Source organism: Vitis vinifera, chromosome 16, assembly GCF_030704535.1.
Source record: "Vitis vinifera cultivar Pinot Noir 40024 chromosome 16, ASM3070453v1".
In the NCBI taxonomy this organism is placed as follows: Eukaryota; Viridiplantae; Streptophyta; class Magnoliopsida; order Vitales; family Vitaceae; genus Vitis; species Vitis vinifera.
In genome coordinates this window covers 20275763-20301726 of record NC_081820.1, presented here as the reverse complement: position 1 = coordinate 20301726, position 25964 = coordinate 20275763, and the positions used below count along the sequence as shown (strand labels likewise).

Here is a 25964-nt window from a genome sequence, read left to right as displayed (position 1 = left end):
ATGGGGCATTGAGAATAAGTGATAGTTTTTCAGTAGGAAAAAAGAGTTTGGAGTTTGATGAAATTATATGAATGTCATTCTTAATGGTGAACAAAATGAATGACAATTTGGTAAATATAATATAAAAATAAGGATTTTCATTTAAAAAAAAATTATTTTACTGCGTGTAAAAATGGTGCAAGTGATGGGGCACTAGGCATAAGTGGTAGTTTCTAAGTAAGAAAAAAGAGTTTGGAGTTTGCTGAAATTATACAAATGTTATTCTTAATGGTGAAAAAAAGTAATGACGATTTGGTAAATATAATATAAAAATAAGGATAAATTAAAATCACAACAAAAAAGTATCTAAATAGGAAAGATGGTTGAAGTGACTAAAATTATTTTAGAGGAAAAAAGTAAGGTAAAATAAAGAGAACAATTAAATTAAATATATAGAATTAAAACAAATAAATGAAATAACTAAATATAAATACCTCAACCGATGAATCCACATTCCCACCCTCTACCGATGAATCCACCTTTCCATCTTCCACCTTCTATTGCTCCTCCTCCAGCAAAGGCGGAGGAGGAGCAATGTCCCCATTGCCATATGAGCATGAAAACAACAGAGAAAGCTCGATTCACTCACAAAAAAAAACTATCACAAAACCTATTTCTTTTGCTGACACGACAAGTGTGGGCGAGCATTTCCAGATAAAGCTAAATACCACTTGCATCTCATTGAATACCATAATGATCATAGAAGAATTTAAGCAGGTAAGCTTTCTTTTCAATTTGTTTTTCTTTTCATTTTGATCTATTTTTGTGTTTTACTAGTTCTGTTTTAATCCTTTTTTCCCATTCTATCCATTCGTTTTTAGGTTTTGAAAAGATATCAAGAGAATGACTCGGAAAAAGGAACAACAAAAGTAGTTGAGGAGACGACAGAATCTGTTCTACATGACTAGTTCTAATCTGTTCTGCATGACTAGTTTACTATTCTGTTTCATTTCATTTCGTGTTCTTGCCTTTTGAACCATGTAATTGTCTGTGAAAAGGAACAACAAATTTTTCATTAAGTAGTGATGGGGCATTGAGCATAAGTGATAGTTTTTAAGTTGGAAAAAAGAGTTTGGAGTTTGCCGAAATTATACGAATGTCATTCTTAATGGTGAACAAAATGAATGACAATTTGGTAAATATAATATAAAAATAAGGATTTTCATTGTTTTTAAAATTATTTTACTACGTGTAAAAATGGTGCAATTGATGGGGCACTAGGCATAAGTGGTAATTTCTAAGTAAGAAAAGAGGGTTTGGAGTTTGCTGAAATTATACGGTGAACAAAACGAATGACGATTAGGTAAATATAATATAAAAATAAGGATAAAATAAAATCACAACAAAAAAGTATCTAAATAGGAAAGATGGTTGAAGTGACTAAAATTATTTTAGAGGAAAAAAGTAAGGTAAAATAATGAGAACAATTAAATTAAATATATAGAATTAAAATAAATAAATGAAATAACTAAATATAAATGCCTCAACCGATGAATCCACATTCCCATCCTTTACCGATGAATCCACATTTCCATCATCCACCTCCTGTTGCTCCTCCTCCAGCATAGGCGGAGCAGGAGCAATGTCCCCATTGCCTTATGATAATGAAAACAAAAGAGAAATCTCAACTCACTCACAATAAAAACTATCACAAAACCTATTTCTTTTGCTGACACGACAAGTGTGGCCGAGCATTTCCGGATAAAGTTAAATACCACTTGAATCTCATTGAATACAATAATGATCATAGAAGAATTTAAGCAGGTAAACATTCTTTTCAATTTGTTTTTCATTTCATTTTGAACTATTTTTGTGTTTTACTTGATTTTTTTTAATCCTTTTTTCCCATTCTATCCATCCGCTTTTAGGTTTTTAAAAGGTATCAAGAGGAAAGATGGTTGAAGTGACTAAAATTATTTTAGAGGAAAAAAGTAAGGTAAAATAAAGAGAACAATTAAATTAAATATATATAATTAAAATAAATAAATGCAATAACTAATTAGAAATACCTCAACCGATGCATCCACATTCCCATCCTCTACCGATTAATCCACCTTTCCATCCTCCACCTTCTGTTACTTCTCCTCCAACAAAGGCGGAGCAGGAGCAATGTCCCCATTGCCCCATGAGCATGAAAACAACAGAGAAAGCTCGACTCACTCACAATAAAAACTATAACAAAACCTATTTCTTTTGCTGACACGATAAGTGTGGGCGAGCATTTCCCGATAAAGCTAAATACCACTTGCATCTCATTGAATACCATAATGATCATAGAAGAATTTGAGCATGTAGAATTTTTTTTCAATTTGTTTTTCTTTTCATTTTGATCTATTATTGTGCTTTACTTGTTCTGTTTTAATCTTTTTTTCCCATTCTATCCATCCGTTTTTAGGTTTTGAAAAGGTATCAAGAGAATGACTCGGAAAGAGGAACAACAAAAGTAGTGGAGGAGACGACAAAATCTGTTCTACATGACTAGTTCTAATCTGTTCTACATGACTAGTTCTACTATTCTGTTTCATTTGATTTCATGTTCTTGCCTTTTGAACCTTGTAATTGTCTGTGAAAAGGAACAACAAATTTTTCATTAAGTAGTGATGGGGCATTGGGCATAAGTGATAGTTTTTAAGTTGGACGAAAGAGTTTGGAGTTTGCCGAAATTATACGAATGTCATTCTTAATGGTGAACAAAATGAATGACAATTTGATAAATATTATATAAAAAGAAGGATTTTCATTTTTTTTTAAATTATTTTACTGCGTGTACAATTGGAGCAAGTGATGGGAGACTAGGCATAAGTGGTAGTTTCTAAGTAAGAAAAAAGGGTTTTGAGTTTGCCGAAATTATACGAATGTTATTCTTAATGGTGAAAAAAAGGAATGACGATTTGGTAAATATAATATTAAAATAAGGATAATATAAAATCACAACAAAAAAGTATCTAAATAGGAAAGATGGTTGAAGTGACTAAAATTATTTTAGAGGAAAAAAATAAGGTAAAAGAAAGAGAAAAATTAAATTAAATATATAGAATTAAAATAAATAAATGAAATAACAAAATATAAATACCTCAACCGATGAATCCACGTTCCCATCCTCTACCGATGAATCCACCTTTCCATCCTCTACCTTTTGTTCCTCCTCCTCCAGCAAAGGTGGAAGAGGAGCAATGTCCCCATTGCCATATGAGCATCAAAACAAAAGAAAAAGCTCGACTCACTCACAATAAAAACTATCACAAAACCTATTTCTTTATATGACACGACAAGTGTGGGCGAGCATTTCCGGATAAAGCTAAATACCACTTGCATCTCATTGAATACCATAATGGTCATAGAAGAATTTAAGCAGGTAAGCTTTCTTTTCAATTTGTTTTTTTTTTCATTCTGAATCATTTTTGTGCTTTACCTGTTCTGTTTTAATCCTTTTTTCCCATTCTATCCATCCGTTTTTAGGTTTTGAAAAGGTATCAAGAGAATGACTCGGAAAAAGGAATAACAAAAGTAGTCGAGGAGACGACAGAATCTGTTCTACATGACTAGTTCAAATCTGTTCTGCATGACTAGTTCTACTATTCTGTTTCATTTCATTTCGTGTTCTTGCCTTTTGAACCTTGTAATTGTCTATGCAAAGGAACAACAAATTTTTCATTAAGTAGTGATGGGGCATTGGGCATAAGTGATAGTTTTTAAGTAGGACAAAAGAGTTTGGAGTTTGCTAAAATTATACGAATGTCATTCTTAATGGTGAACAAAATGAATGACAGTTTGGTAAATATAATATAAAAATAAGGATTTTCATTTTTTTTAAATTCTTTTACAGCGTGCAAAAATGGTGCAAATGATGGGACACTAGGCATAAGTGGTAGTTTCTATGTAAGAAAAAAGGGTTTGGAGTTTGCTGAAATTATACGAATGTTATTCTTAATGGTGAACAAAAGGAATGACGATTTGGTAAATATTAAAAAAAAATAAGGATAAAATAAAATCACAACAAAAAAGTATCTAAATAGGAAAGATGGTTGAAGTGACTAAAATTATTTTAGTGGTAAAAAGTAAGGTAAAATAAAGAGAACAATAAAATTAAATATATAGAATTAAAATAAAAAATGAAATAACTAAATAGAAATACCTCAACCGATGAATCCACATTCCCATCCTCTACCGATGAATCCACTTTTTCATCGTCCACCTTATGTTCCTCCTCCTCCAGCAAAGGCGGAGCAGGAGCAATGTCTCCATTGCCCTATGAGCATGAAAACAACATGGAAAGCTCGACTCACTCACAATAAAAACTATCACAAAACCTATTTCTTTGGCTGACACGACAAGTGTGGGCGAGCATTTCCGGATAAAGCTAAATACCACTTGCATCTCATTGAATACCATAATGATCATAGAAGAATTTAAGAGGGTAAACTTTCTTTTCAATTTGTTTTTTTTTTCATTCTGAATTATTTTTGTGTTTTACCTGTTCTGTTTTCATCCTTTTTTCCTTTTCTATCCATCCGTTTTTAGGTTTCGAAAAGGTATCAAGAGAATGACTCGGAAAAAGGAATAACAAAAGTAGTCGAGGAGACGACAGAATCTGTTCTACATGACTAGTTCTAATATGTTCTGCATGACTAGTTCTACTATTCTGTTTCATTTCATTTCGTGTTCTTGCCTTTTGAACCTTGTAATTGTCTGTGGAAAGGAACAACAAATTTTTCATTAAGTAGTGATGGGGCATTGGGCATAAGTGATAGTTTTTAAGTAGGACAAAAGAGTTTGGAGTTTGCTAAAATTATACGAACGTCATTCTTAATGGTGAACAAAATGAATGACAATTTGGTAAATATAATATAAAAATAAGGATTTTCATTTTTTTTTTAAATTATTTTACAGCGTGCAAAAATGGTGCAAGTGATGGGACACTAGGCATAAGTGTTAGTTTCTAAGTAAGAAAAAAGGGTTTGGAGTTTGCTGAAATTATACGAATGTTATTCTTAATGGTGAACAAAAGGAATGACGATTTGGTAAATATAAAATAAAAAAAAAGGATAAAATAAAATCACAACAAAAAAGTATCTAAATAGGAAAGATGGTTGAAGTGACTAAAATTATTTTAGAGGAAGAAACCTAGGTAAAATAAAGAGAACAATTAAATTAAATATATAGAATTAAAATAAAAAATGAAATAACTAAATAGAAATACCTCAACCGGTGAATCCACATTCCCATCCTCTACCGATGAATCCACCTTTCCATCCTCCACCTTATGTTCCTCCTCCTGCAGCAAAGGCGGAGCAGGAGCAATGTCCCCATTGCCCTATGAGCATGAAAACAAAAGAGAAAGCTCGACTCACTCACAATAAAAACTATCACAAAACCTATTTCTTTTGCTGACACGACAAGTGTGGGCAAGCATTTCCGGATAAAGCTAAATACCACTTGCATCTCATTGAATACCATAATGATCATAGAAGAATTTAAGAGGGTAAACTTTCTTTTCAATTTGTTTTTTTTTTCATTCCGAATTATTTTTGTGTTTTACCTGTTCTGTTTTCATCCTTTTTTCCTTTTCTATCCATCCGTTTTTAGGTTTCGAAAAGGTATCAAGAGAATGACTCGGAAAAAGGAATAACAAAAGTAGTCGAGGAGACGACAGAATCTGTTCTACATGACTAGTTCTAATATGTTCTACATGACTAGTTCTACTATTCTGTTTCATTTCATTTCGTGTTCTTGCCTTTTGAACCTTGTAATTGTCTGTGCAAAGGAACAACAAATTTTTCATTAAGTAGTGATGGGGCATTGGGCATAAGTGATAGTTTTTAAGTAGGACTAAAGAGTTTGGAGTTTGCTAAAATTATACGAATGTCATTCTTAATGGTGAACAAAATGAATGACAATTTGGTAAATATAATATAAAAATAAGGATTTTCATTTTTTTTTAAATTATTTGACAGCGTGCAAAAATGGTGCAAGTGATGGGACACTAGGCATAAGTGGTAGATTCTAAGTAAGAAAAAAGGGTTTGGAGTTTCCTGAAATTATACGAATGTTATTCTTAATGGTGAACAAAAGGAATGACGATTTGGTAAATATAAAATAAAAATAAGGATAAAATAAAATCACAACAAAAAAGTATTTAAATAGGAAAGATGGTTGAAGTGACTAAAATTATTTTAGAGGAAAAAACTAAGGTAAAATAAAGAGAACAATTAAATTAAATATATAGAATTAAAATAAAAAATGAAATAACTAAATAGAAATACCTCAACCGATGAATCCACATTCCCATCCTCTACCGATGAATCCACCTTTCCATCATCCACCTTATGTTCCTCCTCCTGCAGCAAAGGCGGAGCAGGAGCAATGTCCCCATTGCCCTATGAGCATGAAAACAAAAGAGAAAGCTCGACTCACTCACAATAAAAACTATAACAAAACCTATTTCTTTTGCTGACACGACAACTGTGGGCAAGCTTTTCCGGATAAAGATAAATACCACTTGCATCTCATTGAATACCATAATGATCAAAGAAGAATTTAAGCAGGTAAACTTTCTTTTCAATTTGTTTTTTTTTTCATTCTGAATTATTTTTGTGTTTTACCTGTTCCGTTTTAATCCTTTTTTCCCATTCTATCCATCCGCTTTTAGGTTTTGAAAAGGTATCAAGAGAATGACTCGGAAAAAGGAATAACAAAATTAGTCGAGGAGACGACAAAATCTGTTCTACATGACTAATTCTAATCTGTTTTTGCATGACTAGTTCTACTATTCTGTTTCATTTCATTTCGTGTTCTTGCCTTTTGAACCTTGTAATTGTCTGTGCAATGGAACAACAAATTTTTCATTAAGTAGTGATGGGGCATTGGGCATAAGTGATAGTTTTTAAGTAGGACAAAAGAGTTTGGAGTTTGCTAAAATTATATGAATGTCATTCTGAATGGTGAACAAAATGAATGACAATTTGGTAAATATAATATAAAAATAAGGATTTTCATTTTTTTTAAATTATTTTACAGCGTGCAAAAATGGTGCAAGTGATGGGACACTAGGCATAAGTGTTAGTTTCTAAGTAAGAAAAAAGGGTTTGGAGTTTGCTGAAATTATACGAATGTTATTCTTAATGGCGAACAAAAGGAATGACGATCTGGTAAATATAAAATAAAAATAAGGATAAAATAAAATCACAACAAAAAAGTATCTAAATAGGAAAGATGGTTGAAGTGACTAAAATTATTTTAGAGGAAAAAACTAAGGTAAAATAAATAGAACAATTAAATTAAATATATAGAATTAAAATAAAAAATGAAATAACTAAATAGAAATACCTCAAGCGATGAATCCACATTCCCATCCTCTACCGATGAATCCATCTTTCCATCATCCACCTTCTGTTCCTCCTCCTCCAGCAAAGACGGAGCAGGAGGAATGTCCTCATTGCCCTATGAGCATGAAAACAACAGAGAAAGCTTGACTCACTCACAATAAAAACTATAACAAAACCTATTTCTTTTGCTGACACGACAAGTGTGGGCAAGCATTTCTTGATACAGCTAAATACCACTTGCATCTCATTGAATACCATAATGATCATAGAAGAATTTGAGCAGGTAGACTTTCTTTTCAATTTGTTTTTCTTTTCATTTTGATCTATTTTTGTGTTTTACTTGTTCTGTTTTTATCCTTTTTTCCCATTCTATCCATCCGTTTTTAGGTTCTGAAAAGGTATCAAGAGAATGACTCGGAAAGAGGAACAACAAAAGTAGTGGAGGAGACGACAGAATCTCTTCTACATGACTAGTTCTAATATGTTTTTGCATGACAAGTTCTACTATTCTGTTTCATTTCATTTCGTGTTCTTGCCTTTTGAACCTTGTAATTGTCTGTGAAAAGCAACAACAAATTTTTCATTAAGTAGTGATGGGGCATTGGGCATAAGTGATAGTTTTTAAGTTGGACGAAAGAGTTTGGAGTTTGCCGAAATTATACAAATGTCATTCTTAATGGTGAACAAAATGAATGACAATTTGATAAATATTATATAAAAATAAGGATTTTCATTTTTTTAAAAATTATTTTACTGCGTGTACAATTGGTGCAAGTGATGGGGGACTAGGCATAAGTGGTAGTTTCTAAGTATGAAAAAAGGGTTTGGAGTTTGCTGAAATTATACGAATGTTATTCTTAATGGTGAAAAAAAGGAATGACGATTTGGTGAATATAATATAAAAATAAGGATAAAATAAAATCACAACAAAAAAGTATCTAAATAGGAAAGATGGTTAAAGTGACTAAAATTATTTTAGAGGAAAAAAATAAGGTAAAAGAAAGAGAAAAATTAAATTAAATATATAGACTTAAAATAAATAAATGAAATAACTAAATATAAATACCTCAACCGATGAATCCACATTCCCATCCTCTACCGAGGAATCCACCTTTTGTTCCTCTTCCTCCAGCAAAGGCGGAGCAGGAGCAATGTCCCCATTGTCCTATGAGCATAAAAACAACAGAGAAAGCTCGACTCACTCACAATAAAAACTATCACAAAACCTATTTCTTTTGCTGACACGACAAGTGTGGGCGAGCATTTCCGGATAAAGCTAAATACCACTTGCATCTCATTGAATACCATAATGATCAAAGAAGAATTTAAGCAGGTAAACTTTCTTTTCAATTTGTTTTTGTTTTCATTCTTAATTATTTTTGTGTTTTACCTGTTCTGTTTTAATCCTTTTTTCCCATTCTATCCATCCGTTTTTAGGTTTTGAAAAGGTATCAAGACAATGACTCGGAAAAAGGAATAACAAAATTAGTCGAGGAGACGACATAATCTGTTCTACATGACTAATTCTAATCTGTTTTTGCATGACTAGTTCTACTATTCTGTTTCATTTCATTTCGTGTTCTTGCCTTTTGAACCTTGTAATTGTCTGTGCAAAGGAACAAAAAAATTTTCATTAAGTAGTGATGGGGCATTGGGCATAAGTGATAGTTTTTAAGTAGGACAAAAGAGTTTGGAGTTTACTGAAATTATACGAATGTCATTCTTAATGGTGAACAAAATGAATGACAATTTGGTAAATATAATATAAAAATAAGGATTTTCATTTTTTTTTAAATTATTTTACAGCGTGCAAAAATGGTGCAAGTGATGGGACACTAGGCATAAGTGTTAGTTTCTAAGTAAGAAAAAACGGTTTGGAGTTTGCTGAAATTATACGAATGTTATTCTTAATGGTGAACAAAAGGAATGACGATTTGGTAAATATAAAATAAAAATAAGGATAAAATAAAATCACAACAAAAAAGTATCTAAATAGGAAAGATAGTTGGAGTGACTAAAATTATTTTAGAGGAAAAAAATAAGGTAAAAGAAAGAGAACAATTAAATTAAATATATAGAATTAAAATAAATAAATGAAATAACTAAATATAAATACTTGAACCGATGAATCCACATTCCCATCCTCTACCGATGAATCCACCTTTCCATCCTCCACCTTCTGTTCCTCCTCCTCCAGCAAATGCGGAGCAGGAGCAATGTCCCCATTGCCCTATGAGCATGAAAACAAAAGAGAAAGCTCGACTCACTCACAATAAAAACTATAACAAAACCTATTTCTTTTGCTGACACGACAAGTGTGGGCGAGCATTTCCCGATAAAGCTAAATACCACTTGCATCTCATTGAATACCATAATGATCATAGAAGAATTTGAGCAGGTAGAATTTCTTTTCAATTTGTTTTTCTTTTCATTTTGATCTATTTTTGTGTTTTACTTGTTCTGTTTTAATCCTTTTTTCCCATTCTATCCATCCGTTTTTAGGTTCTGAAAAGGTATCAAGAGAATGACTCGGAAAGAGGAACAACAAAAGTAGTGGAGGGGACGACAGAATCTCTTCTACATGACTAGTTCTAATATGTTCTGCATGACTACTGCTACTGATGCGACTCATGGTAGCTTAGCTTTAAAGGCGTATCAACAAAATTTATACCTTGAATACTATTACTAAAGTAGCCAAGCTACTATAGCATAGTGGTTCTAGGATCGTTCACTGGGAAGGGTTTTCGCAAACACAAGTGATATTCAAATTAGGAAAATAGGTGATTTTCTTATGGATGTTAGCTTTAAAAGAAGATGTAAATGTTTTAGAAAGATTTAAACTAATCTAAGCTAACATTAAAGACTAAAATGAAAGGGTGTAAAAACAAGTTTCTCAAAGATAGGATAGCTATGCTCTGGCTCTTATGCAAATTGGAAATCTCAGGATAGGCTCCTCGCGTTGGGGTTGCAACTATGGTGATGCTTGCTTCCCGAACCGGTATGGATTTAGCAAATCAAGTTTTAATCCTTTAAAATGGCAAAACAGATGGTAGTAAATTTCATCAATGGTTATTCACCTTAGACTTCCTTTGAATGGCTCGTAAGAGATAACTAATGGTCTAAAGCCAAAAGCTTACCAAATATTGGCAACTCAAAGTCATTCCAAGTGATAAACTCACCTTTCAATGGCCATTGAAATTGGTTCTAACGGATTAATGCAAAACTTGGAATTGAAAACCTCACCTTCCAATAGCTCGTAGGAGATAACTAATGGATAGAAATCCAAAAGCTTATCAAGTATTGGCCGTTGGAAGTTGTCCAAAGGAAATAAAAACCAAACTTTGCATTAATGAACCATTAATGAAAAAACGTCTACCTTACCTTCCGGGTGCGAGAAATTTCCATGGGGATTGCATCCAAGCCATCACATAACATCCATACTTTGAGAAACTAAAAGTTTTAGCCAATCATCCTTTGAGGAAAAGCCCTCAGAGGCTGTTTGGCTACTAAGAAAATAGAAATGGGGAAGAATAGGAGAAGAGAGAAAAACAGAGCAAGGCTCTGTATATTCTATATATTGATCGATATCTATTACAATGGATGCAAGGGAATATATATAGAGAAGTTTTTCCAACCTTCCTAGCTAAGAAATTACATGAGTGGTGGATTACAAGGAGAAGAATGGAAATTTATACAAAAATATCCAAAAGAAAAGATCTCGTGTGGAGTCGGCAGAAACAGGGGAAAATTCGCACCATGCAAGGGGGTGTGCGAATTTGGAAGGTGTTGTGCGAAAATTTCGCACGCCCCTGGAGCAGTTTTCTTCCGAAGGCCATATCTTCCTCATTTCAGCTCCAAATCGTATACGGTTTGAAGCGTTGGATTCTTGACTTCCTGAGATTTGAAACGGTATATAGCATGTAAAAAATGGACTTCGGAAAGTACTCCAAAAGTGCCAAAGAAGACTGCAGCTGTTGTCCTCTGTTTTCCTCCTTGCTTCTCTTTACTTTGCTTTCCTCTTCTCCATTGTTCTTTCCTTGCATACTTTGAACGAATTTGGCAAAGGGCTATGGAGCTCCAAAGCTTGGTTCTTCATGAATTTGAGCTTCCAAAAGCTTTGCCATAACTTGTCCAAGTAGCTCCTCTATCATTTGGCATGCTTGAATTGATTCACAAGCTGATATAAACATGTAAACTTGCCACAAAATGGTTAAAACCAATTACTAAGGACCTTAATGAATTAATTGGGTTAAATGAATATGATTACTACTCAAAGGTGCTTAAAACCATTATAATTAGGTCTACAAAATAGCACTTTTTGGTAGTAATCAGCTACTATTCTGTTTCATTTGATTTCGTGTTCTTGCCTTTTGAACCTTGTAATTGTCTGTGAAAAAGAACAACAAATTTTTCATTAAGTAGTGATGGGGCATTGGGCATAAGTGATAGTTTTTCAGTTGGATGAAAGAGTTTGGTGTTTGCCGAAATTATACGAATGTCACTCTTAATGGTGAACAAAATGAAAGACAATTTGATAAATATTGTAGAAAAATAAGGATTTTCATTTTTTTTTAAATTATTTTACTGCGTGTACAATTGGTGCAAGTGATGGGGGACTAGGCATAAGTGGTAGTTTCTAAGTAAGAAAGAAGGGTTTGGAGTTTGCTGAAATTATACGAATGTTATTCTTAATGGTGAACAAAAGGAATGACGATTTGGTAAATATAATATAAAAATAAGGATAAAATAAAATCACAACAAAAAAGTATCTAAATAGGAAATATGGTTGAAGTGACTAAAATTATTTTAGAGGAAAAAAATAAGGTAAAAGAAAGAGAAAAATTAAATTAAATATATAGAATTAAAATAAATAAATGAAATAACTAAATATAAATACCTCAACTGATGAATCCACATTCCCATCCTCTACCGATGAATCCACCTTTCCAACCTCCACCTTTTGTTCCTCTTCCTCCAGCAAAGGCGGAGCAGGAGCAATGACCCCATTGCCCTATGAGCATAAAAACAACAGAGAAAGCTTGACTCACTCATAATAAAAACTATCACAAAACCTATTTCTTTTGCTGACACGACAAGTGTGGGCGAGCATTTCCTTATAAAGCTAAATACCACTTGCATCTCATTGAATACCATAATGATCATAAAAGAATTTAAACAGGTAAACTTTCTTTTCAATTTGTTTTTCTTTTCATTTTTATCTATTTTTGTGTTTTACTTGTTCTGTTTTAAACCTTTTTTCCCATTCTATCCATCCGTTTTTAGGTTCTGAAAAGGTGTCAAGAGAATGACTCGGAAAAAGGAACAACAAAAGTTGTGAAGAAGACGACAGAATCTGTTCTACATGACTAGTTGTAATCTGTTCTGCATGACTTGTTCTACTATTTTGTTTCATTTCATTTCGTTTTCTTCCCTTTTGAACCTTGTAGTTGTCTGTGAAAAGGAATAACAAATTTTTAATTAAGGAGTGATGGGGCATTGGGCATAAGTGATAGTTTTTAAGTTGGTTAAAAGAGTTTGGAGTTTGCCGAAATTATACGAATGTCATTCTTAATGGTGAACAAAATGAATGACAATTTGATAAATATAATATAAAAATAAGGATTTTCATTTTTTAAAAAATTATTTTACTGCTTGTACAATTGGTGCAAGTGATGGGGCACTAGGCATAAGTGGTAGTTTCTATGTAAGAAAAAAGGGTTTAGAGTTTGCTGAAATTATACGAATGTTATTTTTAATGGTGAGCAAAAGGAATGACGATTTGGTAAATATAATATAAAAATAAGGATAAAATAAAATCACAACAAAAAAATATCTAAATAGGAAAGATAGTGGGAGTGACTAAAATTATTTTAGAGGAAAAAAATAAGGTAAAAGAAAGAGAACAATTAAATTAAATATATAGAATTAAAATAAATAAATGAAATAACTAAATATAAATACCTGAACCGATGAATCCACATTCTCATCCTCTACCGATGAATCCACCTTTCCATCCTCCACCTTCTGTTCCTCTTCCTCCAGCAAAGGCGGAGCCGGAGAAATGTCCCCATTGCCCTATGAGCGTGAAAACAACAAAGAAAGCTCGACTCACTCACAATAAAAACTATCACAAAACCTATTTCTTTTGCTGACACGACAAGTGTGGGTGAACATTTCCAGATAAAGCTAAATACCACTTGCATCTCATTGAATACCATAATGATCATAGAAGATTTTAAGCAGGTAAACTTTCTTTTCAATTTGTTTTTCTTTTCATTTTGATCTATTTTTGTGTTTTACTGGTTTTTTTTTAATCCTTTCTTCCCATTCTATCCATCCGTCTTTAGGTTCTGAAAAGGTATCAAGAGAATGAATCGGAAAAAGAAACAACAAAAGTAGTGGAGGAGACGACAGAATCTGTTCTATATGACTAGTTCTAATATGTTCTACATAACTAGTTCTACTATTCTGTTTCATTTGATTTCGTGTTCTTGCCTTTTGAACCTTGTAATTGTCTGTGAAAAGGAACAACAAATTTTTCATTAAGTGGTGATGGGGCATTGGGCATAAGTCATAGTTTTTAAGTTGGAAAAATGAGTTTGGAGTTTGCCGAAATAATACGAATGTCATTCTTAATGGTGAACAAAATGAATGACAGTTTGATAAATATTATATAAAAATAAGGATTTTCATGTTTTTAAAAATTATTTTATTGCGTGTACAATTGGTGCAAGTGATGGGGGACTAGGCATAGGTGGTAGTTTCTAAGTAAGAAAAAAGGGTTTTGAGTTTGCTGAAATTATACGAATGTTATTCTTAATGGTGAACAAAAGGAATGACGATTTGGTAAATATAATATTAAAATAAGGATAAAATAAAATCACAACAAAAAAGTATCTAAATAGGAAAGATGGTTGAAGTGACTAAAATTATTTTAGAGGAAAAAAATAAGGTAAAAGAAAGAGAAAAATTAAATTAAATATATAGAATTAAAATAAATAAATGAAATAACTAAATATAAATACCTCAACCGATGAATCCACATTCCCATCCTCTACCGATGAATCCACCTTTCCATCCTCCACCTTTTGTTCCTCCTCCTCCAGCAAAGGCGGAAGAGGAGCAATGTCCCCATTGCCATATGAGCATGAAAACAAAAGAGAAAGCTCGACTCACTCACAATAAAAACTATCACAAAACCTATTTCTTTATATGACACGACAAGTGTGGGCGAGCATTTCCCGATAAAGCTAAATACCACTTGCATCTCATTGAATACCATAATGATCATAGAAGAATTTAAGCAGGTAAGCTTTCTTTTCAATTTGTTTTTCTTTTCATTTTGATCTATTTTTGTGTTTTACTTGTTCTATTTTAATCATTTTTTCCTATTCTATCCTTTCGTTTTTAGGTTTTGAAAAGGTATCAAGAAAATGACTCGGAAAAAGGAACAACAAAAGTAGTGGAGAAGACGACAGAATCTGTTCTACATGACTAGTTCTAATCTGTTCTGCATGACTAGTTATACTATTCTGTTTCATTTCATTTCGTGTTTTTGCCTTTTAAACCTTGTAATTGTCTGTGAAAAGGAACAACAAATTTTTCATTAAGTAGTGATGGGGCATTGGGCATAAGTGATAGTTTTTAAGTAGGAAAAAAGAGTTTGGAGTTTGTTGAAATTATTGAATGTCATTCTTAATGGTGAACAAAATGAATGACAATTTGGTAAATATAATATAAAAATAAGGATTTTCATTTTTAAAAAAATTATTTTACTGCGTGCAAAAATGGTGCAAGTGATGGGGCACTAGGTATAAGTGGTAGTTTCTAAGTAAGAAAAAAGGGTTTGGAGTTTGCTGAAATTATACGAATGTTATTCTTAATGGTGAAGAAAAGGAATGATGATTTGGTAAATATAATATAAAAATAAGGATTTTCATTTTGTTTAATCATTTTACTGCATGCGAAAATGGTGCAAGTGATGGGGCACTGGTCATAAGTGGTAGTTTCTTAGAAGGAAAAGTGGATTTGGAGTTTGCTAAATTTATACGAATGTCATTCTTAATGGTGAACAAAAGGAATGAAAATTTGGTAAATATAATATAAAAATAAGGATTTGAATTTTTTTTAATTATTTTATTGCGTGCAAAAATGGTGCAAGTGATGGGAACACTGGGCATAAGTTGTTGTTTCTAAATAGGAAAAGAGGGTTTGTAGTTTACTAAAATTATACGAATGTCATTCTTAATGGTGAACAAAAAGAATGACAATTTGGTAAATATAATATAAAAGTAAGGATTTTCATTTTATTTAATCATTTTACTACGTGCAAAAATGGTGCAAGTGATGGGGCACTGGGCATAAGTGGTAGTTTCTTAGAAGGAAAAGAGGGCTTGGAGTTTGCTGAATTTATACGAAGGTCATTCTTAATGGTGAAAAAAAGAAATGACAATTTGGTAAATGTAATATTAAAATAAGGATAAAATAGAATCACAACAAAAAATTATCTAAATAGGAAAGATGGTTGAAGTGGTTGAAATTATTTTAGAGGAAAAAAATAAGGTAAAAGAAAGAGAACAATTAAATTAAATATATAGAATTAAAATAAATAAATGAAATAACTAAATATAAATACCTCAATCTTGTGAATGATGACCACTTGTAGAGTTAGTAGATATCTTTACCACTTGAGAGAATTTCATAGTTATTATATAAAGAGAAATTAGAGAGAATTGTAAACTATATAAAGAGGGAGAATAGAGAAAGAATTAAAATGAAGGGTATTTATGGAGGAGTATTGGTGAGTCATTTACTTATTTACCCCTAAAACTAGTTGTTATATAGTTGTTGAGAGGGGTATTATAGATATTTGACATAAAAATATTATTAGTGAGTGATTTACTTATTTATCATTTAAACTAGATGTTATATAGTTGTTGAGAGGGGTAATATAGACACTTGACATGAAAAAAGTAAAAATAGCTATTGATTTACTTTTTTACCCCTCAAACTAGCCATTATATAGTTATTGAGAGGGGTATTATAAACATTTGACATGTAATAAAAGTAAAAAGTAAAAAGTAAAAAGTGAAAAGTGAAATTTCACAACAAGAAAAAAGGTCATTATTGACATATATTATCTTGACTTAAGGTGATATGTGTCAATATTGCCTATTTAAATGAACAACTATGACATATACAACTTGTTTAAACCAATAATGACATATATAAAATTTTGTTGAATTCTTTCATGACTTATATAATAGAATCTTGACAGATAATTTATAAGTCAATGTATAGTTAGTATGTTCATATGTCAAGGTACTTATATAATGTGGCTAGCTTGACATAAAATCAAAAGTCAAGGTATGATTTTAAATATATATGCCATTTTAATTCTAGTAAAATTATCTTAAATGACCTATGGATTATAAGTCAATGATTTGTCCCCAATTGGTGTACCTATTTGATTTAGTCCTCAAACGGGAGTTATCAACAAAATTTATATACCTAATTCACCATACACTAGGGTAACATAGCTAGCGTAGTATAGTGGTTCTAGGATCGTCCACATGGATGGGTTTTCATATCACACGTGATATTAGTTAAAGTACTAAAATGGTGTTTTTTCTTTTATGAGTTAGCTTTAAAAGAAAACATAATTTTGGTTGAAAATGATTGGTTTTAAGTTAACCAAGAATAGTAACTGAGATTAATTACAAAGAAAAGGTTTCTTGGAGTTTTAGGTCACTGGGTTCAGGTTCCTTGTACAAAAAGGGGAGATTCCGGATCTTTTCCTCGCGTTGGGGATAATAACATAAAGAATGGTTATCTTGAACTGGTGTGTATTTAGAAATCAAGATTTGATCCCACTGGTCGATGAAAAACTGCAGTTGCTTCCCATTAATGGTTTCAAACACTAAAGACCTTTCATTGTGAATCATCTTCAATGGCTCGTACCTCTCACCTAGTATTGGCCATTCAAGGTGATCTTAACCTTGGATTACCCTTCAAAGGCTCGCAAGAGATAACTAATGGATGTCTCCAGGGTGTTCAAAAAGCTTACCAAGTGTTGGCCATTCTAGGTAATCCTACCTTTAAACCACCTCTCAGAGGCTCGCAAGAGATAACTAATGGATCTCCAGGGAGTCTGAAAAGCTTACCAAGTATTAGCCTAGGTGATTTTAAGGGATTTTAAGTTAAATATAAAAATAAAAACCATTAACGGGTAACAACCTTCCTCACTTAAATCAATGAAAACTCCCACTTTTGAATCCAGATCCCTTACCTGGCTTCCTTTAGTCTAAGAAATGAAAAGTCTAGCCACTCATCCTCTGAGGCCTCAGAGGATGTTTGGCTAGAAAGAAAATGAAAACAAAAATTCGAAGGAAAGGCAGAACAAGTGCTTTGTAAATATATTTCTTACTACGATCCCCCTTTCTTCTTTTACAAGATATAAGAGATATATATAGAGAGGTCTTTTTAACCCTCCTTTAAACTTTCTAACCAAGAAATCCTGTCATTGGTTGGTTGCAAGGAGAAAATAGGGAATTACACAAAATATATGGAGATAAAAATCTAGAGATAAAATATCTGGAGATAAAAATCTAGCGGAGTCGGTACACAAATATCTGGAAATTACACAAAGAGATTTCGCATGGTGTGCGAAATTCATTTTTGGCTTGGCTCTTTAGCATTTGGTTTCGTAAAGCTTGAAAAATTTCGCACAGGGTGCGAAATTGTCTTTCACTCAGTAGTCATTTCGCAATGCTTGCGAAATTTCGCATAGGGTGCGAAATGACCCTCCAACTTGGTGCAGTTGTCTTCAAATGGCCATAACTTCTTCATTTCAGCTCCGATTTACACACCGTTTAAATCATTAGACTCCTGACTTCCCGAGCTTTGAAACGATATATAGTATGTATACAATAGACTCTAGGAAGTGCTCTAAATTTGTCCTTTAGCTGCTCTCATTTTGAATTTCGCATAGCATGCGAAGATTTCGCATCTCTCTGTTTTTCTTCCTTGCATCTCTTGATTGGCTTAGAAACCTATTGCTAAGGGTTGCACAAAATTCTTCCTCATTCTTGGCTTGCTTCAATGATAAAAAAGCTACCAAAAACACCAAAACTAGCCAAAAACTGATCAATAACCCTTGCTAGGTCCGTTAATGTGCCAATTGAGTTAAAATGTATTAATTACTACTCAAAAGTGTTTCAAATTAGTTAATTCCAAACTATAAAAGAGCACTTTTTGAGTTGCAATCAGTCAAGATATCATGTTATAATTACCTGTCAAGGTTCCTTGTGGTATTTACAAAGAACACTCCTCATTTTCTCAAAACCCGATATTCATTTTGAGAGCTTAGGGTTTGAAACTTTTTGCTCTAAACCAAGAATGAAAATATCGACAATTACGAATATATCAGTACTTCAATTTTACGGATATATGAGAAATATCGAAAAAATATCGGTGGATATTTTTTGACAAATATCGGTGGAGCGAAAATTATTTAAAATTTATAGGAATGCTTAGAAAAACTCCAAAAAATGATAAAATAAGTAAGAATTCATATTTTAAAGTTATTTTGTAAATATAATTGATATAAATATGATAAAAAACAAAAACATCGGTAGACAGAGATATATTAATAAATTCGATATTTGAATTTTAAGAATAATAAATATAAATTTTGGAAGTGTATAAAGTTAGAATTGAGTTAAGAAATATTTGATTTTATTGAATAAAAATAATTTATACATAAATATAATACATATGACATTGCAATAGTCTTAGTATCAAAATGAAGATTGATGTAGTTCCACCATATTGTTAGATGAAGGGAACTCATCTTGTTGAAGACAATATTTATTTAAAAAATTAAAATATTTTTATTAAAACACGTTTTATTAAATTTTTAATGAAAAATTAAATTAATTTATATAAAATATTTTATTTGAGATTTAATTTCTAAAATTTTATTAAAAATATGTGGTAACAACTTTTTCTATTGATATTAATTTATTTAAATAATTAAGATTATTAATAATTTATTTTATCAAATTAATTTTAATTCATAAAATATCGTCCATAAAAACAAAATTTCAATGTGATTTAATCAAAATAAAGATGGGTAATTAATAATTATTTACATAGGGAGAGGAAAATTGTTCTCATGATTTGTTTCATTTATTATTATTTTTTTATTTTTTATTTTATCTCTACTAACTATAAAAATCAAAAGGGCCACTGCTTCTCTCGCTTGGGGCATCAGGCATCAAGAAACCCTTTTCTGAAGTTGCTCTCCAAACGAGAGAATCCGCCATTCTCTACGACTCTCAATCCTAGCAGGTACTAATCTAATCATGTTATTATTATTGTTTTTTTTTTTTTTTTGCAACCCCCGTTTGATTCCCAAGAAAACCCATCCCCCATTTGATTTCCGGGAAAATTCATCCTTGTTTGATATCCGAGAAAATCCATGCAAAACCCCTAAGGAAAAAAATGCTTCTTTTTTTGTTCCCTGTGTTTTCTCTTTGCAAAACCCCCATTTGATTCTCAAGAAAATCCATCCCCCATTTGATTTCCGGGAAAATTCATTCTCATTTGATTTCCGAGAAAATCCACACAAAACCCCCAAGGAAAACAAAAAAAAATTAATTTTTTTATTTTTATTTTTTGCTTCCTGTGTTTTCTCTTTGCAAAACCACCGTTTGATTCCCAAGAAAATCCTTTCCCCATTCGATTTCCGGGAAAATTCATCCTCGTTTGATTTCTGAGAAAATCCGTGTAAAACCCCCAATGAAAAAAAAATTGCTTTTTTTTTTTTTTTTGCTCCCTGTGTTTTCACTTTGCAAAACCCCTATTTATTCCCAAGAAAATCTATAATCCATTCGATTTTCGGGAAAATTCATCCTCGTTTGATTTCCAAGAAAATCCATGCAAAACCCCTAAGGAAAACAAAAAAAAATTGTTTTTTTTTTTTTGCTCATAGTGTTTTCTGGATCTGTTCTAGGGGTCTCTTTGTTTTTCTGCTATTGGATTTAAATTTCATGAACCCTAAATCCATGATTTTTGAGTCAGGTTGAAAAACACAACTTTTGCCTGCAAATCATGATCAGATTACCAAATAGCATCTTATGTTTTTTTTTTTTAAAAAAAAAAAAATGGACAGATTTTGTATCCTATGCGCGGGCTGGACTGGTAGGAAATATTGGGAAATTTCTTGAAAAATCGGTAAAAATACTGATAAATACATGCTTGTTGGGTTTCAAATCAAATGAGTTCTTCTTCCCTAGGCACTTAATTTTGTGGCTTTAAATGGGTTTTTGCCTCTTTCAATAGATTAAATGAAGGTGTGGAAATGGTAACATTTCATCTTTTTATTTGTTCTTGTTAGTTAAATTCTAATAATCTATTTTCCTCTTTTGGTCATGTAGAACATCATTGAATCAAGATTATGTTGATTTTGGTTTCACCTACATCAAACTTGAGATCAAAAACCTCAAAATTTTCACATATTAGATCTTTAATTATTAGGTATGTTTTGGTTTGCTTTGTGATTTGTTGAAGAAAAAGTGTGGATTATGTGATAGTTGAAATATTTAGTTACTGGGTTTTTTGGTTTTGAGTCTCAAATGGACTTGTCAAGTTGTAAGCATTTGAGATTCTTTGACTGCCATTTGAATTCTAGACATGCAAATGTGTTGCTTTGGTTTTTAGAGTTGTTTTGCTTCCCACATTCTTTGGCTTTGGTGGGGTTGTTCATAACAGCTTTTTGGTGATCAACAACAATTCATTGTCCTCAAATTCCAAGCTCCAAATGTGGAAAGACAAGTTCCTCAGATTTTATAAGGATAAGTTCTTTTTGTATGGAAAAATAATTAAAAAAAAACCTTAAATGAGCAGTTTTAGATGAAACCAGGTATAGTTTGCATTTATATAAATTTGGAGTTGTTTTAGTTCTTACTAAATTTGTTCATTTATTTTTCCTATCATCATTCAATATGATGTCATATTTATTTTTTTCATGTACCTTTCTGTAGAGCTTGGTAAACTATAGCTAGTTGTGTTGTCATTTTTTTCTTGGTCTTTCTAAGCAACCAAATGAAGCATTTGTGCATGATTTGTAGGCTATCTTTGACTTGTATAGTTTGATGGAAACCTTGGACATTTCAGGGAAAGTGTTAGGTTAAAAAATCATAATAATGATCAAAATAGTTAAATATCTTGGTTGAGGTTGGATCAAAACAATAACTTCATTAGGTTAAAATGATTTCTGTTTTAGGTTTTGCTCCTAGGTTTAGCCTCCATATGTTTTTGCTATATCAATATTTTAATATTTGAGAGTTGGTTTGTTTACCTGTGTTATTAAGAAATAATATATTATTGTCTAATAAAGGTGTAGTGGCTAGCTTGCTATTAAAATTCTTCATAAAGCTTGATATTTGATTGCTCCTCATTATACATTTTTCTTTTTAATTTGTTAATATGCTCTATATTTTTTGCTACAGATTCAAAGTTTGGGTGTTGGAAATTTAAGGCTTTCCTATAAAGTAATGCTTCAAGATGGAGGCAAGAGACTTGGTTATAGATATATACATGAGCAACTTAATTTAAGTTTATGTATATTGTCTTATAGTGTGTTTTTAATTTCGTTTTATATTATATGAGTTTCTTCTATATAGAGAAATTGGGGACAACTTTAAACAAGTTCATTGATTTGTGCTTTAATTAATAATTAAATGTATATTAAATATGTTTTGATTATATATAAAATCATGATAATTTGATTGTCATTATCATTCTTAAATAATATCAAATTGATTATACATGGCAACAAGTTCAATTTTTCATATTAAAAAATAATTTTAAAATTTTTCGAGGGAAACCTTGACAGTTGTACTTATTCCCTACATTGACATATATAAGCCAATTATGATATATATAAAATCTAACCTTAACATATGTATCTAAAAGCCTTGATATATGTGGGGTTAATCATGACATATATGATACCTAACCTTGACATTTGTTGGACTAATCTTAACAAAAGAGTGAGTCAACATTGACATAGGATTAAGTAATCTTGATATAAGTTGAATCCAATCTAACATATATGAAAAGAACATTGACATATCATATACTAATAAGATTTCATCATTTGTAAAAATAGAGAAAATCTTAACATATGTATATGTTAAGTTACCTTTAAACTTTTCTTGTCACTGGCATAGATAACATATATGAACAATAACCTACCTTCATAGATATACCTTACATTGACAATGAAAAATTGTCAATGAAGGCTTCTTTTCTTGTAGTGTTTAAAAGGGCCAAGTGGATTGGCATGGTGGGTCGGCGGGCTGTTTCTTTAGGCCTAGCACGACCCGTTTCTTTGGGTTGTGCCGACCGAGCCTACTACAGTGTTTGGCTGTGTCGGGCCATGAGCCAAAATGGGTGGCCCGACCTAATGGACACCTCTAGCTATCAGACAATGTTCAAGTTTTTAAATGGTATTAAGAGAATGGATTGGAAAAAGGAATAACAAATTTTTTAGTCAAGTAGTGGAAGAGATGACATAATTTGTTCTGCATGACTAGTTCTTTTCTGTTTTCTTGAACAGTTTTGTTTCATTTCATTTCGTGTTCTAGCCATGATTAGTTTCCAAGTTTTTTTGAACTCCATGTCTTTTTTCCTAGGCTTTTGTGTCCACAATAGAAATTTTTGTGACTTTTAAACCTTGTAATTGTCTCTGAAATTACTACTATCCATGGATGTTCAAGATACTCATCTATATTTTGTTGTTTGGTTTGCTCTCTTATATATATATATATATATATATATATTTATTTATTCTCAGGCAAGTTTATGATTGTTTGAAACTTCAGGCAAGGGAGTCACGTTTATGAGTTGAAGACCTTGACAATACAATTTACAAGGTGACTCAATCTCACTTCAAAAGTGTTATTGGTATCAGTGAATCAATGTAAGAATATGATCATTATTTTAATATTTATATGTATTTTGTTTTATGCATCCAATATCTTTTTTTAAAATAATTATTTTTGCATAAAGTTTATAAAAGTTTGGTTAACAAGTCAAACTTGATTATGAAAAACAAATGAAGTTATAATGTATGCACACATGCAGAGAGAAGGAAAACGAGAAGCACTCAGAGTGCTACGCATGCATCGTAGTTGTGAAAGACACGCCTAGGCTTCAGGCGGCACGATACCCGTTCACGAAAGCACCGCTTAGGCGTGCAGGGCGCGACACGGTTGCCTCCGGCTAAGTATGCCCTTCTTTTTCTTCTTCTTCTTCTCATTCTCTTCTTTAGTCGTCGTGTCGGGTTGTAGAGGGTTGAAGACTGAGAAGCCTTAATTTTTATTTTTATTTTTTTATTTTGAGACCAAAATGATGTCGTTTTGGCCATTTTAATTTTAAAAGGAATAGGCCAAAACAACATCATTTTGGGAGCCTATTCCTTTTAAAAACAAAAAAAAAACAGGTCAAAACGACGCCGTTTTGGCCCTGTTTTCCCTTCTAACCATCTTTTTTAGTATTTTTAAACCCAACACCACTCCCAAATCGTGCCCTAGCCTCAAACGTGCAGTGGAAAAGTGAAGAAGACAAAGAAACGGAGGAAAAATAGTCACATACCTTCCGGGACCTCGGTATCTTTCTTTTTTCTTTACTTTTCTGCATTTTTTTTCCATTCTTGTCTCATAACTCTCATTGGCAATTTTTTTTAAATATAAATATTGTATTTTCGACATGAAAATTTTAATAAATAAAAATAAATAAACAAAAAAAACTCATGTGCATATTTTTTGTTAATGTGATATGCATATTTTTTTTCAATTTTTTTTCTTAATTTAATTATAATTATTTTATTGTAGTATAAAATTATAAATATAAATATTGTATACTATAGTTTAAATATAAATATTGTATTTTGACATGAAATTTTACTAAATAAAAATAATCAAACAAAAAACACTCATGTGCATATTTTTTGTTAATGTGATGTGCATATTTTTTTTTCAATTTTTTTCTTAATTTAATTATAATTATTTTATTGTAGTATAGATAATTTGTTTGCAAGATGGATAATGAGAGTGAAACTCAAGTGGACTCTAGTGCAAGTGGAAGAAAAGATCCTGGATAGAAGTATGTTCGTTTGGTTAATGAAAAAGATTTGAACATCATCATATGCATTTTTGGTGATAAAGTAACCAAATGAGGCATATATAGACACAAACAACATCTTGTTGGTGGATATAGAAATGCTAAAAAGTATAGAAAATGTCCGGAATATGTTAGAGAAGAAATGAAAGAGTATATGAGTGTGGACCCGCATTTTTCACGTGCACCCCCACTTGATTGGCGAGATTCACTTTTATTTGTGAAAAATTAATTTTTGGAAAAAGTCGGAGTCGTCACTTATTTTATTTTTTTATTTTAAAGGGAAAATAAAACAAGAAAGAAACACCCTAAAAGTAACTTCATAATTTTTGGAAAAAGTGTGTCTTTGAAAAACTTGAGTCTAAGTCCGAGGATCAGGTTACTTATTGGGAAGGTACCTCTAGGAGGTATCTAAGCCCTAAAAGGGTCTCTACTAACTAAGTCGAGGGAGATGTAGCAATTAAATGGTTGATCATGGATACCTAGGTAGGCTAGGTGATTTCAAAAAATAGCGTGTCGAACAAGAAAGTCCGATCATAGGAGAGAGTTAAAGTGCGTACCTGAACTGCTTCTCAAGTGCTATCATAGAACATCAAAGTTAGTATAGAAATATGACACACGACATGCATTCTATTGGAGATAATCAAACAAGCATCAAGGCAATCAAGCATGGCATCAAACATGGACATGGCTCATGATAACATACACATTCATGGAATTTTAGAGTTGGGGGGCAAAAAGAGCATACCTGGTTAACAGGCATCAACACTTCCATGGAAACAAGGGTAGCTCAACAATAAATATAAAACAAATTCATATATATCATCAAGAAGAATAAAAAATCAACCAGATATCGAGCAAACAATACCGAAAAGAATATCATGAATGTTGGGCCCCACCAAAGGCCTAATTGATTTCGTATGAGTTGATTATATGAATTCCATTGTTTGGAATCAGAAGTTCATTCATGCTTATTTAAAAAATAAAATCAAGAAAATCATTTAAAAATAGGGAAAATTGACAGCAAAGAGTTTGTTAAAATCTGGATCTTAGTGCTTAAGGAAGGTATGAGGCTAATTCTTTAAAGTAAGGATTATTCAGATGCAAACGATTTTGAAAGCACGATTTAAAACATATAAATTCACGAGGTGAACATGAAGGGTGCAAAAGGAAAAGGAGAGTGTGCACCAGAATGGCTGTTTAGGAGTACAACCTAGGGGTGCGACTGTGACTTGCATTGCTAGTTGTTGTAGATGCTACTAATATTCCTCGGTTTCAAATGATCCCTTCACTATTGAATTTCCACACCAATGCTGAAGGCGAAGGAGACATTGAGATGGGAGAGAAAGAAGGAGAATGCCCCTCATCAGGGCTTGGTGCAGATGGGGGAAAAGCATTGCAGATAGAACAAGG

At 31.9% G+C, this 25964-nt stretch overlaps 1 protein-coding gene across 1 annotated transcript; it reads right to left on the bottom strand.

The window, feature by feature from the left end:
- Window positions 1–2560: 2560 nt before the first annotated feature.
- On the bottom strand, window positions 2561–19690 carry LOC109124185 (uncharacterized). The gene is made up of 12 exons (XM_059743395.1): window positions 19594–19690; window positions 14390–14535; window positions 13326–13439; window positions 12262–12375; window positions 9481–9594; window positions 8431–8529; window positions 7366–7479; window positions 6303–6416; window positions 5240–5353; window positions 4175–4288; window positions 3113–3184; window positions 2561–2602 (listed from the first exon to the last, which is right to left on the bottom strand). Exons 1-12 carry the CDS (start codon window positions 19688–19690, stop codon window positions 2561–2563), a joined length of 1254 nt encoding a protein of 417 aa, XP_059599378.1.
- Between the last annotated feature and the right edge of the window lie 6274 nt (window positions 19691–25964).